Consider the following 17721-nt stretch of genomic DNA (forward strand, 5'->3'; position numbering starts at 1 on the left):
AAAAATAAAATTTTTATTTTTTTATTATATTCAATTAAATCTTATAATTTTATTTTAAATTAAATAATTTCTTAAAAGTCAAATGACATCTTTAATTTTTATACTCATGTAATGATGATATAAAGTTGATCCGAAAGGTGAAATTATCATATGACTATATAACTATGTCACATAACATAACAAAATGATAGATGTTATTTAATTAGTTAACTATTACTTATAAAAATATATTTTATTTAAAATAAAAATATAAAATTTGGATTGAACGTAATAAAATAATAAAATTTATTTAAATTTTTTAAATAATTTAAAATTTTGCTTAAAAAAAGATTAAGAAATTTTTTAAAATATTATGCAAATTTTTTTTTGGAGAAAACAAAGCATGATATGGTTGAGTATAAATGCATCTTCGTTACACTCATTTAATTTTGATTGGGGGTGTAGAATAAATCAAATATTATAGCAACACTTTATATATATATATATATATAAATAAAACATTATAGTAACACATAATACGTGCATAAGGGGGAATAAGATGGAACAGCTGCCACGTAGTAAAAACAAAAAAACAAAACCACAGTCCACAAAGAAGGTCATGTAACTTTTTTTGGAAAGTTAAGAAGGTAATGAAGCTGCCTACCTAACGAAACAAAGAAATTTCAAGCTCTTTATTTCTAGTAAATTCATTCTATTACTGTTAGAATTATTTGGGTTTATGTTTTTATTTTATTTCCCACGAAACAGGTAGTTGAGGGAATTCGACTCATGATCTTTTCTAGATCACCCATCAACTCTTTTTCCTTTTTTTTTTCCCCCCTGATTTTTTACATGAAAAATAAATAAAAAAACAATATAAAAGCAAAGCTTCTTCCACATTTGATTCATCAAAAGTCATTTTCCTTTTTTTTAGGGTGGGACCAAAATTTCAAGTACCCATCCATCTTAACCTTCTATTTCCACAAAAATGTAAAAAAAAAAGAAAATTATATAAAATTATTTTTGTGTATTTGTTGGTGTAATTAAATAATTAATCTGAATGTTAAAGTAACTATTTGGCTTTGATTTTCTTTACCATAAATCAAAGTAAAATGTATGGTCATTTTGTTTTTTTTTTTTTTGAAAAGGATTACATGACTTCCACGTCACCAAATAAAAAATGGAGATCTGGCATTTCTATATAATTTTGTTTTACCGCACTATATATAGAATTATTAAGGAGATATGACGGAAAGAAAAGCTGTATTAGTGTGCCTCCCTCCGTAAACAAAAGCAGAGATCTTAAAGCTGAAGTGTGTTGTTAAGACTTAATAAGAGAAGCACTGCACAGATCTAAAGACGACTTGACTTCCCTCTCCTTTCGCTTCCCTTCCACCCTCTTTCAGCCATATGACGTAAATTATATGTTTATGTATATTTATATGTAAAAAGGAGACAGATACAGTGACAGCAGGGTGACCAACTGTCTTGCTTTCCATTGGCATTTCTCTTTTACGGTAGATCTCAAGCAGTCAAGTTGCCTCAACCTGTTTCTCTCTCTCTCTTCCTCTTTGAGGAAAGCTGCATTCTAACAAACCAAAAAAAAAAAAAAAAAAAAAGAACAGAGATAGACAGAGAGAAGAAAGATAGATGGGGTTGGGTGTGGAAACAGCAGCAGCAGCATAAGAGTGGCATGGTAATAGTTGATGATGAATAGGAATCTAAGGGAATCTTTGGTGGGCGGGGGGAGGAATAATATTAATGTTTCGGCGGCGTCCCATCATCACCGCCGTGGTCAAAGTTTGACCGGAGGATTATTTCCCAGGGATTCCGACGAGAATTTGGATCTCTTCTCCAAAAACCGTCGAAGCCTCTCCGTCGCCTCCTCCGATGAATCCTCGGACGGTACAAAACAATTCAGCTATTATCTCTGAAAATTTACATTTCTTCTCTGCTAGCCCTGGGGGACGTTTCTATTCATTTCATCTTTTTGTTAAATTAATTTCATACTAGTATTAGTCTGTCGGTTACAAGCAGGCAGTTAGCTAAGCTGCTTCTCAATTCTTTTTGGAAGGAGAGAAAGATGTTTTTCGTTTGGATAGAAAATGATTGATGGTTTCAATTCTATTCGCCATGAAACTATAGCCTCAGGGGCGAAGGAACGATGTCGTTTTAAGTCAATGAAAATCGAGCCGAATGAAATGAAAACCGCTTTAGTTTTCAAGTGTTTAAATACAAAGTCTGATGTTTGGGTTTTTGTAGTTGCAGTAAAACTGGGAAGACTATCACTTGGATCAGCGAGAGTGGGAAAGGGTGGCCTGGATGACCTACTTTCGTCTACAGATGGAGGAAAGCATGACTATGACTGGTAAATCATTGTTAGTAGCAGTAATGATAAAATAATAATTTTCTTTTTTTGTTTCAGATTAATCACAGATTTTTCATTTCAGTTCCAAATTTAAACTAATCAATTGCCGTGCAAAACTCTTCATTCCATCGTATTCTCGTTGGATCTGTTTGGTTGCCATGATGTTCCAACTTTGAATGGGAGTTAGCTTTTACTTATTTCGCCCCTCTATGATCAAATTGATGTTTTTTCCTTTATTTTATTTCATTTTTTGCTATTTGCTGCTTTACCTTAGAGCAACTTCTGATAAAGGATAACAGAAGATGGGGAAGCTTTCCCAAATCTCTTGGTAAAGGCATTCAGATACCATTTAGGCGAATGTGTAGATACAGTTCAAATTTTTTTTTTTTTTCCAAAAGCAATAGTTGAATTCTCCCCTAGCTAACTCCTTTCCCTTGAAGCTATGATGTTATGGATCATAGTACTAGACACTCCCCCTTTGCCCCAATGCCTAATGTTTCTAAAGACTATCACTTTGAGGCTGGTATGTAATGCACAGAATGCAGAATACAAACATCTGAATGAACGACCTTTCTTGATGTGAATCTCTACCTTTCATGTTGTCTTTATGCCTTTCAAGCTGTCTTTGGTTGATCTAAAAAATTGTAATTACTTACAATGTTGACTTACTCAAGTAAACAAATAACCTTTAAAAGCTAAAATTTAATTTTTATAGTGGTCAAATAACCTTTTTTGATAACTCTTATGGGTAATGAATTCCAGTGGTCACTCAATTGAGACTTGAATTTAGAATCTGTGTTTGGAAATCTTCGTTCCTCGCAATGTGTGATAACTACTTATGTCATTAGGCTTCTAACTCCTCCGGGGACTCCACTTTTTTCTTCATCTGAGGGATCCGAATCTCAGTCAACTTCACTAGCTCCAAGAAGCAATTCCAAAGTTAGATCAGTTTCAACCACGAAGACTTCAAGGGTATGCATTTCCTTCTTACTTTTATGCTTATTTTCCCCCTAAATTTTATGTTACTGCAAGTTCTGACAATTTTTGGGATTGATGTCTCTATGGCTGCCCTCTTTTTAGTTGGCAATTGATTCTTGTTGAGTTACCCTTTGGTAAAACAAGAAAATTTCCTCCTTCCTGCTTCTGAAGACCTGTTAAGCATGATACTTGTTCACAATAACACCAGCTGGCATAGTGCAATAACAGCTTTTGAAGTTTTTTAATCTTTTTCCCTTTTGATAGTTGCTGCAGGGGGAGAGACTGAAAGGGGTGTGGGGGTGGGGGGATTTGAAATTGAAAACCTCCTTATTAAGCCGTGGCTACCATTGAGGCAATGCCTCAGCCACTTAAGTTTGCAACCATGAATGACTAATTTCTCTGTTAATCTCTCTGTTTCAGCTTTCAGTCTCACAATCTGAGAGCAATCATTCCACAAGACCCACTAGAAGCAGTTCAGTAACACGGCCTTCTCTGTCTTCTTCATATAGTACCTATTCCTCAAACAGGGGCCCATCAATTCTCAATACAAGCTCAGTTTCTGTGTCATCTTATACTAGACCTTCCTCTCCCATTACCCGCTCGAGACCTTCGACCCCATCTGCCCGCTCAACACCATCACGAGCCTCAACTCCTTCAAAAGTCCGTCCATCTTCCACCAGCTCTTATATTGACAAAAGTCGACCATCACAAAGTTCACGACCATCAACTCCAAGTTCTAGGCCACAAATCCCTGCAAACTTGAACTCAACAGCTGTTCGATCAAATTCTCGTCCATCAACTCCCACACGTCGGAATCCAATACCTTCTCTATCTTCAGCAGCAGCTGGAGCTTCACCATCTGCTGGGCGCACTCTTTCAAATGGTCGCAGTGCAGCTCCAGCATCCCGACCAAGCTCCCCAGGCCCACGAGTCCGGCCCCCTCAACAGCCTGTTGTGCCCCCTGATTTTCCTCTTGACACACCACCAAACCTTAGAACAACTTTGCCAGATAGGCCAGTCTCTGCTGGTAGGTCTAGGCCTGGTGTTTCTGTCGGTATGAAGGCAAACCAAGACACTACTAGCTCGGTAAATATGCCCAGAAGACATTCATCACCAATTGTCACAAGGGGAAGACTCACTGAACCCCCTGGAAGGACTCGTGTCCATTCCAATGGGCATGCATCTGACATACATGAGTCTCGGAAGACCTCACATGTCAATGATTCAGCTATGCGGAAACCTGTAAAGTCTTCAACAACCACTGCAGATAGCGCAGGATTTGGGAGGACTATCTCAAAAAAATCACTGGATATGGCTATTAGGCATATGGTAAGCTTACCGTCTACTTGTTATTGAATGAAATTGTTAACTCCTAAGTGAAAATCTGCTTATTGCAAATGTTAGCCATTTGATGTGTTCTAATACCTTTTCTTTTACTTGATCATGTGCTTAGTAATTTAAATGCAGCTCAGGGGTAGGAATAGTGCCATTGAAGTAGATTATAATTCTTGGTTTCCACCACTAGCATCATTGCAGTCACACCCTCAACCTGGACATTGTTATAGTCTATTTTCATCATGAATCACCATGATCCAAAAGTTTTAGCTAGTAATTATCAGGGTCTCAACTATTAACTTGGTTTTCTGAATAAGAGCTTGGAGTTGCAATGGCATGATCAGTGGTTGGAATTGGTTGTGATCTTTTACGTAGAGGCTTATGCAGTAGTGAGAGGCTGCATCATGTTAGGTTACTGAAACAAGTGTTCCTACTTCCCTGGGATATATAAGGTCTATCATGCAGGATAATCCTAACAACATTTAGAATCTCCAATGCAGGACATAAGAAATGGCACAGGGAGCATTCGTTCCCTTTCTGGCACCACTCTTTTTCCTCAGAGCATCCGATCTGCCACTACCAGAACCCAATCTCTTCGCTCCTTCAGTACTTCAGACTCTGTCAATAGTAATGGAAGCCCTGGTAGCTTGCAAAATGGAGACTTCTCTGAGAATGGAAATAGTATTAGCAGACCTGTACAGAACGGAAGCGATTCCCATAATGGAAGATACTCTGCCAAATTCAGTGAGGTGGACATCTATGAGAGTTCCCGTTATGATGCAATATTGCTAAAGGAGGACTTGAAGAATACAAACTGGCTGCATAGTATTGATGATAAATCCGATCCGGGATCCATCTTTGAGAATGGATTTGAGCCTCTGCCTGAACCTTTCGGGCCATTATAACATCTAAGATGTGGGTTTTTGTTTTTCTAATTCTTCTTAATTCATATTTATTTTTTATTTTTATAATTTGTGCTCTTATAATTATTTGGTTACTATGAAAGAATGTAATCTGACAGCTTTTACCAATGAAAATGAGGAGTGAAGAAGGCAGTAGTGTTTCTGTTAGTCATCTGTGTGCCTAACGTCTTCCTGTCTTCCAGGCTATTTGGAGCCGCACATAGCTAAAGCCAACCAAGAATCTGCTTGTTGACTTGTAAGGAAGATACCGCCATCAGGATGTCATGACTGAAAAATAATTGAATGGATTTTAAACTTAAACAAAGGAAACTGTTAACCGAAAGGGATTAGGCGGGAAGGCAAAGGCATAATCCTGGGGACAAAAGCAGGTGATTAAAATATGAGTAAAACATGCAAGCCATGTCCTGCCTAACAAGGATCAGGCAGGAAACAGAAAATGATTAAGCTAACAGGAAGCAGGTGGGAAATGTAACACAGGCTTAGTCAAAAGGGCCCTCCCATTTCATTTATTATTTATTTTATTTGGTACTATATAATAATCTACTCAACTAACAATGGTGGAGGTGGTTATACAATGAATACCGAAACTTGTTTTTACATACTTAAACCTTTGAGATTGCCATTCTCATAGCATTTTTTTTTTGGAAACAAGCATCACCTTTTCCCACCAACTGAGGGAAACTGCATTATTACACCAAAAAGGTGTAATTTGGTATGAAATTAAAGGAAAGTCTCAAGAATCCAATGCCAATTCCATATGCAATGCTGTCAAGTCTTAAGGCCATATCAACCAATTGATCAGACTTGCACTTGTCTTTGGATTTTATCCGTTACCAAACAAGCTAGAAACTTTCACTTCTGCTCAGAGTTACGTCTTCTTTTCCTTCCTGTTTCCACTATGTCATAAAATTTACAGGAAATAAGAAGGGGAAAAAAAGAAAGAAAAAAGGGTAAGTCTTCAGCTGGCGACTTTATTCGAATATAAAAAGCAAACTAAATCTAAACAGGGTATTCCTCATTATCAGATTAAGAATTAAACCCTTTCCTTTGTGATTATGATTTTTATTATTATAATTAAACGTTGTGAACAACTCCACCTTCATGTGCTTCAATAATTAAGATTCTCTCTCACATACCACTTCTCTCTTCAACCATGTGACAGATAATATAAAAGCATTCTATCTTATTCAATTGAAAAATAAATTTGAAAGGAATTCGAGCTTTGCATCTTTCTTTTCCTCTGCAGAGAAACGAAAACCCTTTGGACATTTATTTTTAGCCTGATAGAGATGCCAGCCCAGCAGAGCAGGGAGAGTTATAAATCACTTTCGCCAACTGGAAGGGCACTTTGTCTTTTTGTGATTGTACTAAGGGTATCCAAAGCCAATCCGCCACCTAATATTGGCGAGAAATTCATGAATCAAAACCTATCAATCACTTCTCCATCAAAATGGGTGAGTATCAATTTCTTGTTTCCAGCAGATGGCACAAAAAATAAGTTATGGGTTTGGCCCAACGGTTCATAATCATATTTTCCCCCCTCCTTAAATGAGTTGGGATTGCCCCATATCTATAGGTTTTAAAATCAAAACCCATAGTCATCAATGGTCATGGAGATTATGAGAGATACAAGGCAAAAGGAGGATCACATTTAGACCTCATTGAATAAAACCCATCACTTAAAAAAGGGAATAAAGAAGACAATCTGTTTGATCCTTTTCATTTCCATAACATGATTAGTAGCAAAAGATTAGTGCTACTTCAAGCAAAGTATCTAAGTTAACTAAATCTTGGGAAGCTGGAAGCATTGGTGTCTTTGGAGAGGAAAAACCTGACCCACGGCTGGATTTGGAGAAGGTTCTGCACTGATTAATGCACTTGTAATTTTGAAAAAGTTACCCAACCACCCAACAGGGGAGAGGGGGCTTCACCGTGAAAAAAAACATTATGAAGAATCATCATTACCATACCATATCTTTTCTGTCACATAATTCTCCTTGGTGGGTCTTCCTCCTCTGCCTCCCTTTTGTTGTCATCTATTCATTATTCTTCATGAACGGTCTAAAATTTACGTGGATATAAATATGAAATAAATTTAATAGTAATAAATTAGGGAAGTCAACCATGTCTCTATAATGTACTTTAAATTTTTTAAAATATTATATACTAAAATAATAATACGTTACATATATAGAGAGAGAGTTCAATTTGACAAGTAGGAGTAAGACAAAAAAGAATTATAATAACTAGGATCAAAATCAATTAAATCGAGAAACAGGCGGTGGTGAATCATGAATGGGCAGACCAAGAATTCGTTACCGACTTTACATCCTGAGTGAGAGAAAAAAGGCGCTTAGTAAGTCGAGTCAGTCGACCTACTCTACTCAGGGTAACGTCGTAATTATAGGGTGAACCAAAAATTCCAATTTCGTTTCTGCTTTTTCCTTTCAAATTTTGTCAATTTGGGTTAGCTCTTGTTTCGGGGTCAAACAAGTTTCTGATTCCACCGGCTGGCTGGAATATTAAGACTTAAAAAAGGGACCAACGGGGACGTGGAATCGTCGACTTCGAGATCTGCAATTCCGAGTTTAAGGCCCGACCCGACGTTAGCTTGACGAACAAGCTGCCTCGGCTGTCGGCTTCCTCCATAAGCAAAAATCCGAAACACCAACAACATAATTAAAACCAAACTGCTTTTTTCCTCGACTTAAACTCCTTTTTGTTTTGGTTTCTTTTTTTAGTGTTTCTTTTTGGAGAGTGTATTGGTGAAGAAATGCCGTTAAAGTTTAAGGAATCCAAGAATTGCCATTGCCATTGCCATTTTAGCTTCTTCTCTTCTCCGTTTATGAACCTCTTCCTTTATGAACCTCTTCCTTTGTCTCAGCTTCTTCCTCTCCCACTCATAGCGCTCCACCTCAGTCCCAAAGGTTTGTTTCTCCTTTCTCTCTCCTCTTCTATTTTCAATGTCTTCTTCTTCTTCTTCTTCTTTTGTGTGATGAATTCTGCAAGAGACTGCCATTGGTTCTGGAAAGATTCGAACCATAGATTCAAGTCAATTCTGATTTATTTTCCGCTCTACGTAACACTATGTTTTTTCCGTCTTTAGCTTTGCTCTGTTTTCTCTTTAGACTTTTGACTTTGGGCTTGGAGGAGGCCAGTTTTAAGGATTCAACCATCTCACCAAACTCTTTAAATGTTGTACCATCAACGTTATGTTCTTCAACTTCAAATTCGGGGAAATTAACAACTTTGGTTCTGTTTTTATTATAAAACATAGAAAAAAATTGAACAATTCGGTGCATGCTAGAATGGCAGAATTCTACTTAAATTTTGGGTTTTCAGTATGATGAATTGGCAACCAACTTTTTGCGGTTGATAAATATATATGAATTCTAGCCGTTTGCCTACAGTAATCAAGTGGTAGTTGTAGTATTTAATTGAAAATGTAATTAGGCCAAGGGTCAAATAAAGAAAACGCCTTTGGGCAACAAAACCCTGATAAACTGCTGTCCTCTCCTTATTATCCATTCCATGGCTCCACACGCCAAAAGCTTGACTTCATAACCTCTTATTAATTAAAAAGTAAATATCTTGTCATTGCTTTTGCCTATTTTGAGCTGCCAAGGGACTTTGACTAGCCAATGTCTTTTATCTATCTCATCTTCTATTCTTATTTTTTCTGTGTGTTGTGGTATGCCTGTTTTCATTATTTGAAGTCTTTATTTTTGTGAACATTATATTATATTTGTTCCATTGTTCTGGTATGCACAAGTATTGACTGCTTTTGAACTATGATGGAGAGAGGATTCTTAAAGCTGAAAATGCCCTTCTTTTAAGATTTTGTATTGCTAGCTTTGCTGCATTGCGCTCACTTTATTGAAAAAGGATTATACTTTTGAACCCATTTTGGTGATGACTTTACTTTAGTTAATAGTGATACTTATCAAGTTTTTAATTTTTGTTCCAATTGTATCATGAGACAACAAACTAAACTTCTTGGCAAATGACAGGTTCCCCATGCTATTACTATCTTTCTTTACTAATAAAAACTTTTTCAACAAATGTCTGCTCATCTCCTTGTTTAGTGATTCATTGAAGCCACAAAAACATATCATTCCTTCTGCTTGAGAGAAGTAATTAATTTTTTCTTTCAAACTTCAAAGGAGATGATCGTGGTTAAGAATATATTGTGGAAAGAATGTCAGTTAGATGACTACGGCATCTTCCTGATTTCCAAATTTTACCCTTCCCCTCTTTCTTCTCTAATTACGCTGTTTGGGAATTTCTACCCTTTTTTCTTTAATGGAAAAAAAAAACCATTGTTACTGTTAAGAAAAGGAAAACGGAATTAATCTCTGAACTGTTTGCTTAATGTACTATTTGCTAGGTATTGTATTTACATGTTTTGATCTGGTAGTTACTTCATTGTCTCGCCAACACCGCCTGTTACATAAGAGAGCTTTTTTCATCTCTGTTATTATTTGTGTCCCTCTTTTTTTCTCTGGTTTGAGGAAGGAAAATACCTGTTCTAAGTTGATATTGTTTTGTCAGGGGAATAAAGATTGCTGAGATGAAGCTGCCCTCCTATTTTGCTGCATTCGCCTTCCTGTTTCTGTTTTGCATTCCTGAAACAGTTGCTGACCTAAACTCAGATGAGCAAGCCCTCCTACAATTTTCTGCCACTGTCCCTCATGGGCGGAAACTTAACTGGAGTCCGGCTACCCCAGTTTGCGCTTCATGGGTTGGCATCAACTGCACGAAGGATGGATCCCGTGTGATTGCTGTCCACCTTCCTGGTGTTGGACTGTATGGTCCAATTCCAGCCAACACACTTGGAAAGCTGGATGCTCTCATGATCCTCAGCCTCCGATCCAATCGCCTCAGTGGGAACCTTCCATCTGACATACTCTCCCTTCCCTCTCTTCAATACTTATACCTTCAGCATAACAACTTTTCAGGTGACATTCCTTCCGCTCTCCCTCCAAAGCTGGATTTTCTTGATCTCTCCTTCAACTTCTTCACAGGCAACATTCCAACCACAATTCAAAATTTAACAAACCTGACTGGTTTAAGCCTTCAGAATAACTCCCTTACAGGACTTATCCCCAATTTCAATCTTCCAAGGCTTAGGCTTTTGAATTTGAGCTACAACCATTTAAATGGATCAGTACCTTCTTCCCTCCAGAAGTTCCCTGCTTCTTCCTTTGTAGGAAATGATATATGTGGGCCTCCACTGAACCAGTGTATTACAATCACGCCTTCGCCTTCGCCTTCGCCTTCCCCTTCCCCTTCCCCCGCTCACTTACCTCCACCAAAAGTACCAGAAAATCCAAGAGGGGGCTCCCATAAGAAATTAAGTACAGGTGTTATAATTGCCATAGCAGTTGGGGGTTCTGCACTGGTGTTTTTCATGTTGCTTATGCTAGTGCTTTGCTGTTTAAAGAGAAAGGATGGTCAAGGTACTCTTACATCAAAAGGTAAAGGTGGAAGGGGTGAGAAACCTAAGGAGGATTTTGGGAGTGGGGTGCAAGAGGCTGAGAAGAACAAGTTGGTTTTCTTTGAAGGTTGTTCATATAATTTTGATCTTGAGGATTTGTTGAGAGCTTCGGCTGAAGTGCTAGGAAAAGGAAGCTATGGTACAACCTATAAGGCTATCCTGGAGGAAGGAACAACAGTGGTTGTGAAGAGGTTGAAAGAAGTAGCTGCAGGGAAAAGAGAGTTTGAACAACAAATGGAAATTGTGGGAAGGCTTGGTGAGCACCCAAATCTCGTGCCTCTTCGTGCTTATTACTATTCCAAGGATGAGAAGCTGCTGGTTTATGACTACAAAGCAGCTGGCAGTTTTTCCTCGTTATTGCATGGTACATTTTTTTGATCATGTTTTATTCCTTTTCATATTATTTTCATTATACATTACAATCATGTTTGAAGATCAATTACTAATGTAATTTATGGAATAATTTAATACAAGTTTTAAATAACTTTAACCTCAGTACAGTAGATCAAACACAGATGTAGCTTATGCAGAAAGGAGAAATGCAGTTGTCTACTGCACAAATTTTTTATGCCCTGACTAGAATTCTGAAGTATTACCCCTTTTCACAGTCTTTTCTTTGTAATTTCATTACAGGAAGCAGGGAAAGTGGACGTGCTCTGCCAGACTGGGATTCCAGGCTAAAGATTTCCCTGGGAGCAGCAAAGGGCATTGCCTATATCCACTCTTGTGCAGGTGGAAAATTCAGCCATGGCAACATCAAATCGTCCAATGTCCTCCTCAACCAGGACTTGCATGGCTGCATTTCTGATTTTGGATTGACTTCTTTAATGAGTTTCCCAGCTGTTCCATCTAGAAGCGCAGGATACCGAGCTCCTGAGGTGATTGAAACTCGAAAGTTTACTCAAAAGTCCGATGTCTACAGCTTTGGTGTACTTCTGCTAGAGATGCTGACAGGCAAATCACCAGTCCAGTTATCAGGGCATGAAGATGTGGTCGACCTTCCAAGGTGGGTCCAATCTGTTGTTAGAGAGGAATGGACTGCTGAAGTGTTTGATGTAGAGCTGATGAAATATCAAAATGTTGAAGAAGAGCTGGTACAGATGCTTCAGATAGCAATGACTTGTGTGGCAAGGTTGCCAGACATGAGGCCTACAATGGAGGAAGTAACTAGGATGATGGAAGAAATTCGGCCATCTGATTCTGAAAACCGGCCCTCGTCAGAGGACAACAGGTCCAAGGGCTCAAATACTCAAACCCCATGATTACTGCAGCCATGTTGCCGATGTTACAAGTTCAGATTGCATGTTGCGAGGCCTCCATCTTTGCGTTCAATCCATGTGATTCTTCTAGGATTTTAGCGTAACAAAGATGTGTCTGCCACCTTTTTCTCCCCCATCTTGATTAATGTCAACTCTGTGGAAGATGAAAAAAAAAAAGGCCCAAACTTGTAGAAAGTGCTAGAACAATCAGTGAAATAATCGCATCCATTCTGTATTTATAGAAAAATCAGTACTTCTCACAATTAAAGCCAAGATGTTTTGTTACAAGCCAGGCCAGGCCATTAAAGCCTCTTGGGTCAACCAACCCATCCGACATATTGCAAAATGGTGTGAATAACAGCAACAACAAAGATAACTGTTCTCCACATGATGCACCAAATATAAAATTAGTTTTTTTCCACTTGGCAGATACATTTATCAGTACAAAAACAATGTAGTCGGCCCAATTTAGGCCCATCTTTAATCTCTAGTTCATAAGTATAGTAGTATACCAGGTATATTAATAAAAAAAGAGAAAAGAATAATAAATTAAAAATGCATCTAAGCTAAGACTCCGAGCTTTAAGTAGTGTTGTTAACCAGGTCAGCACCGCTAACATATTTAGCAACAAATGACATTAACCGGAATGGAGCACCAATCAGGGGAGCATCTGAGAGTGGCACAGCATTTTGTTCACTGTCAATAGGCTGGGACTCCAAATCCCGGACATCAGAATCATCCAGAGGAATCTGCACAATTTCTCCAGAGTCTTCACTATCGATTTTCCCATTGTGAATTGGAGCAGCTTCTCGGGAATCTAACTTTGGAGCCAACATAGAACCATTCTCAATCGGTTCAGGTATAGAATAAGATACACTGGCAGTTTCATCAACTTTAGCCATCGGAACACTTCCGATGGCTGAAGAAAGTCCTGCTGCCATACTTTGTCGCTCAAGCTCAACATACAACTCATTCACCTGACACAAAGTTGATCAAATTTGCAACATGAATAAGACTTTGTATATTGGCTTTAAAAGGAATAGTAGTAGTAAAAATTAATCAAAGTGCGCTGCAGGAAAAGGCACCTTCTCAACAAGCTCTGCATTCTCCGTGATTAGTTTGCCAACCAGAGCACTTGCTGCTTCAATCTGAGAGTTCAGTTCCTCATTCGCAGAAGCTTGCTACATTAGATAAAACTAGTCAACTGCATTGTTCTCTCTTCCTAAATTTCTTCAGAGACTTAAACATGGTACATTATAACCTTTAATTGCTAAGTAGACCATAAGTACTTATTTGTTCATTTGTTTGAATATATCTGAATAACTTCAATACACCAAAATTGAAACCAACTTTTGGCAGATGAAAGCTCTCACAATAGGAAACAAACATAGAGGCAAATCCAACTATATCTCATGAATTCTCAATTATGGTGAAACTAGCAAAATTTGCTACAACCAGAAAAAGAAGAGCCAGCACCCTAGAAAAAAGGAATGCTCAAAGTGAGGTTAAAGGAAGCAAACCTTATTAACTTCATCTGATGAGGGACCAGAGGTCATGTTCCTCTCAAAATTTTGTATATTTAACTGCAGGCCAGATACATTTTCTTTGAGCTGCTGATTTTCTTGCGAAAGCTTGCTCCTGGATTCTTCCAACTCAACCACCTGCCAAGCTTTGTTTTAATTTCCAGATCAGAACAAAAAGAAATGCACTGCAAAATTGTTGAGTTTGGTGCAGCCCAAAATTGATGATACTAAATTAAAAATCAACTTATATGAGTATTGTCAAGAAAAATAGGGAATCAATGACACCATAGAGTCCAATAAACTGCTAGCAAAAGTAGCCTAAGTACAAGGATGAAAATGCTGTACCTGCATTTTTAGTCTCGTAATATCACGATCCAGGCTATAAATTGCTTCTTTGGTGGAATTCTGTAAACAGAGAATATTTAAAATTAGAACAACAAACCTGATTGCTGTCATGTTTTAATGCTTCAGATGTAGATGGAAGATGAAAATGAATAAAGACTTCAATGGCAAACCAAAAAACTCCTGTTGTACAAGAATCCTGAGAAAGATCCACAAAGTTCTGAACAATCCCAAAAAGGAAACAGTCCAGAATTCAATTCAATCTCAGGTCCTTACTCCCAATAAATCACTATTTTCCCAAGAGAAAACATAAATAGTCAATGTAATTCTGAACACTCTCCAAATGAAATCATAGAAAGGGCCTTAACACAGTATAGAATCCAAGCAGATCACAGGCTCTTCCAATCTTCCAAAAAAATGCATTACTGATACACATGATAAGAGCAAAATTGACTACCTCTGTCAGAATCCAAGACTCTTTCTCTTTCTCTAGCTGTTTAATCTTGTCCTCCAAGTTTGCCTGCACAATATTATCCAACTTTTCTCAAGATCACAAGTAGGAAAGGCTATGCAATTAGACAAGCACCACAAATACATATCCCAGAAAGGATTTAAACCTGAAAAACACAGACACAAAACTCTAATCAAAACAACCAGAAAGCTATGGGGAAGCCAAATAGAAAATTTACCCCTTTCAGATCCAGAGCAGCTTTTTCCTCCAGTAACTGACTAATTTTTTTGTCCAAGCTGGCCTGCATGTTGCATGACAGTACCAAATTCATCCCAAAATTTCCCAAAATCCTTCAAATGACAATACTAAAGATACAAAGAGACAGACAGCTGTTTTATTAGTTCATATGTCATTAAAGGATATGGGCAAACATGGGGAAAACAAAATGTTGTATGATGTTGTCCTTATGTAATATCTACCAACCTAAATTACCTTCTCTTGAAGCCAGAATTTTTTTTCAGTCTGTAATTCCACGATATTCATCTCTAAACCAGCCTGTAAATCATCTAGTTAGACATAGCAGTTTCCAATAGATAACAGAAATAAAGAACATTCATATAAAAATCAGGAAAGTATTAGGCCTTTTGTAATAATCTATCCTGACAAATATGTGTGAGAAAATATATATCAACTTTTACTATATTGTACCAAAAAATAGAGAAAACTTTAGTATGTTACCACTTTCTGCATATGTGATTCATTTTCATATTGCAATTGTCGAATTGTCTCCTCTAAGGAAGCCTGTAAGAAGACAGAGGGTTACTTTGTGCTTCAACAAAAGAGAGAGAGAGAGAAAGAGAGAGGGAAGTTTGAACTACAACAGGAATGTTGTATGACAACTTGCAGAGAGAAAAAGGTAAAGCCATCCTTTATGCATGAAAAAGCTCACAGAATATCAGCTGTTAGCCCCTACATTACCTCTTTCCGTAGCTGTGAATCATTTCCATGCTGTAATTTCAGGATTGTCTCTTCTAAGGAAACCTGTAAGAAGAAAATGAGCCACTCATGCTTTGCAAAATAAACCAAAACAAGGAAATGTTGTAAAATGACTAAACTAGGAAACAGATTTTTCTAAGAAAAAAAATCTGAATACAATTTCAGGAAACATTTTTCTGTTGATAACCACAATTAGGTTTGTATCAAATTACCTCTTTCTTTAAGTGTGAATCAAACTCATTTCTTAACTGCTTGATTGCTTCTTCTAAGGTAGCCTGTTTAGCACTAAAGCTTAAGCTAATAAATTAAACACTATAAGAAAAGGACAGGAAATTTCATAAAAAGAGAACAGGAAAAAAGCAAACATTTTCTTGCTTAAACAAAATTTAACAAGATAATTTGCTTATTTCCTCCTGTGATAACATCAATTTAACCTCTTTCTGTACGTGTGATTCATTTTCATTTTGTAAGTGTTTGATTGTCTCTTGCAAAGTAGCCTGTAGAAATAAAATAAGTTATGCTGAGGTTAGTCGTACCAATAAAAAATCCAAGGCCAATAAATAAATGAAATATGCAGATAAAGTGCAAGTTGATATAATATCTTGTCTATTTCCACAACCAGGTGAATCTATATTACCTCTTCCTGTACATGCGATTCATTCTCTTTTTGTAATTCTCTAATCATCTCTTCCACAGTGTTCTGAAAAAAAGCAATATGGTTAATGCATGAACAATAAATAGTAATGGAGACAGCGAATTACATTGAAAATTCGAAAGAGAGGAGGAAAGGAAATGACACAATAAAATACTTTAGCTCCATTTGCTCCACCTCATGTTTCTCATTTTACCATGGATTAAACATCGGGTTTTATAAAAATGCATAGCAATAGTTACAAGTAAGTGACTAAAAGAAATCAAAATTTCACGATGAGAATGCAAAGGAATCTTGAGGATCCCTGTGATTGTAACATGGAACACAAACAATTTCCTATTATTCTTTAGCATTACACTACCCGGTAGGACCTAATATATCTAAACATTAGAACTCCTAAAGAAATCTAAAACACTTTCAAGTTTTAAGGGAGAGTTGGGGCTATAAAACAAGTTTATCTTGTGGCCGTCTATCATGATTCGTGCATTTGCGTTATTAATGTCACAAAATAATCGACGTTCTTAAAATACAGATAAATCAAAGGATATTGTCATACATACTAAGAAAGATGAATGTCTACAAACAATTTACAACAATTCCATATACAATTTGAGCTATCATTTTTCGATTCATAATAAAGAGAAAAGGAATGGCGAATAATCAAAGGCAAAGCCATTAACCAAACTAGAATAAAATTAAGAACAATAGCGAATCAGTCACTTACGGCAAGAGCGCCATTAGGCTGATGCGTATCCAGATCCACCTCAGCATTGCCGGGGACGTCGCCGTTCTGGCAATTGCCGACATGATTATTCTGATCTACATCTTCTTCTGTGGTTTTGGTCTGCTTGTTTTTCTTCTTCTTGTTTCTCTTCTTCTTCTTCTCATCCTCCATTTTCTTTTAGATTCGACCGCTTACACTTGCAGGTTCGATCCACAGAAGAATAATTTTTAAATTTATTTTAAAAAAACAATTTCCTACGACTCTATTAGTATGTTTTATTTTATCAAAGGAGGAATTCCAAAAGGGAGACTGTTTAAGGAATTGATTTTGTCTTTAGGGGTTTTGTTCGATCGACTCCCCTCCTTACCTTTTGTCTCTTTGTCAACTTACTGATTATATAGAAAAATGTTTTCTTAAACTTAATTAAATTAATACTGTATTTAGCAAATCTGACGGTTGTGATTGCTCGCTCAATAAACTTAAGGCTCGTTTGGTAGCCATTCCCCTATTTCTAGATAAAATTATTATCTTGTTTGGTTTATTTTTTAAATCAAGAATAATTATTTTTTAAAATATGATAATTTCTTAAAAGATACGAAATAATTAATACCAACTCTTCTTGATATCAACCATTCGACCTCTTGTGAAATATAGGCCAAATATGTTTAGATAAAAACTCCTTTACTTATTTTAA

At 37.0% G+C, this 17721-nt stretch overlaps 3 protein-coding genes across 9 annotated transcripts; 2 read left to right on the plus strand and 1 right to left on the minus strand.

Annotated features, from left to right (window-relative positions):
- Positions 1261 to 5734, plus strand: LOC18602191 (mucin-12). 2 transcript variants are annotated; one of them, XM_018119488.1, is made up of 5 exons: positions 1261 to 1884; positions 2242 to 2347; positions 3196 to 3319; positions 3746 to 4654; positions 5161 to 5734. In XM_018119488.1, the coding sequence occupies exons 1-5, from the start codon at positions 1686 to 1688 to the stop codon at positions 5563 to 5565; spliced, it is 1743 nt and encodes a 580-aa protein (XP_017974977.1). In that variant the 5' UTR covers positions 1261 to 1685; the 3' UTR covers positions 5566 to 5734. The 2 variants fall into 2 exon arrangements, with proteins under 2 accessions (XP_017974977.1, XP_007033485.2); XM_007033423.2 differs by having other exon boundaries at positions 2248 to 2347.
- On the plus strand, positions 8444 to 12586 carry LOC18602192 (probable inactive receptor kinase At5g58300). 5 transcript variants are annotated; one of them, XM_007033426.2, is made up of 3 exons: positions 8444 to 8510; positions 10135 to 11444; positions 11714 to 12586. In XM_007033426.2, the coding sequence occupies exons 2-3, from the start codon at positions 10154 to 10156 to the stop codon at positions 12340 to 12342; spliced, it is 1920 nt and encodes a 639-aa protein (XP_007033488.2). In that variant the 5' UTR covers positions 8444 to 8510; positions 10135 to 10153; the 3' UTR covers positions 12343 to 12586. The 5 variants fall into 5 exon arrangements, with proteins under 5 accessions (XP_007033488.2, XP_017974975.1, XP_017974976.1 ...); XM_018119486.1 differs by lacking the exon at positions 8444 to 8510 and adding an exon at positions 9543 to 9593; XM_018119487.1 differs by lacking the exon at positions 8444 to 8510 and adding an exon at positions 9630 to 9716.
- LOC18602193 (binder of USO1 and GRH1 protein 1) lies at positions 12551 to 17395 on the minus strand. Of its 2 annotated transcripts, XM_007033427.2 has the most exons (13): positions 17028 to 17395; positions 16289 to 16351; positions 16086 to 16148; positions 15864 to 15926; positions 15634 to 15696; positions 15394 to 15456; positions 15148 to 15210; positions 14894 to 14956; positions 14662 to 14724; positions 14208 to 14267; positions 13860 to 14000; positions 13425 to 13520; positions 12551 to 13316 (listed from the first exon to the last, which is right to left on the minus strand). In XM_007033427.2, exons 1-13 carry the CDS (start codon positions 17196 to 17198, stop codon positions 12921 to 12923), a joined length of 1368 nt encoding a protein of 455 aa, XP_007033489.2. In that variant the 5' UTR covers positions 17199 to 17395; the 3' UTR covers positions 12551 to 12920. The 2 variants fall into 2 exon arrangements, with proteins under 2 accessions (XP_007033489.2, XP_017974978.1); XM_018119489.1 differs by lacking the exon at positions 15864 to 15926.

The sequence above is a fragment of the Theobroma cacao genome, chromosome 4 (genome assembly GCF_000208745.1).
Source record: "Theobroma cacao cultivar B97-61/B2 chromosome 4, Criollo_cocoa_genome_V2, whole genome shotgun sequence".
NCBI classification, from domain to species: domain Eukaryota; kingdom Viridiplantae; phylum Streptophyta; class Magnoliopsida; order Malvales; family Malvaceae; genus Theobroma; species Theobroma cacao.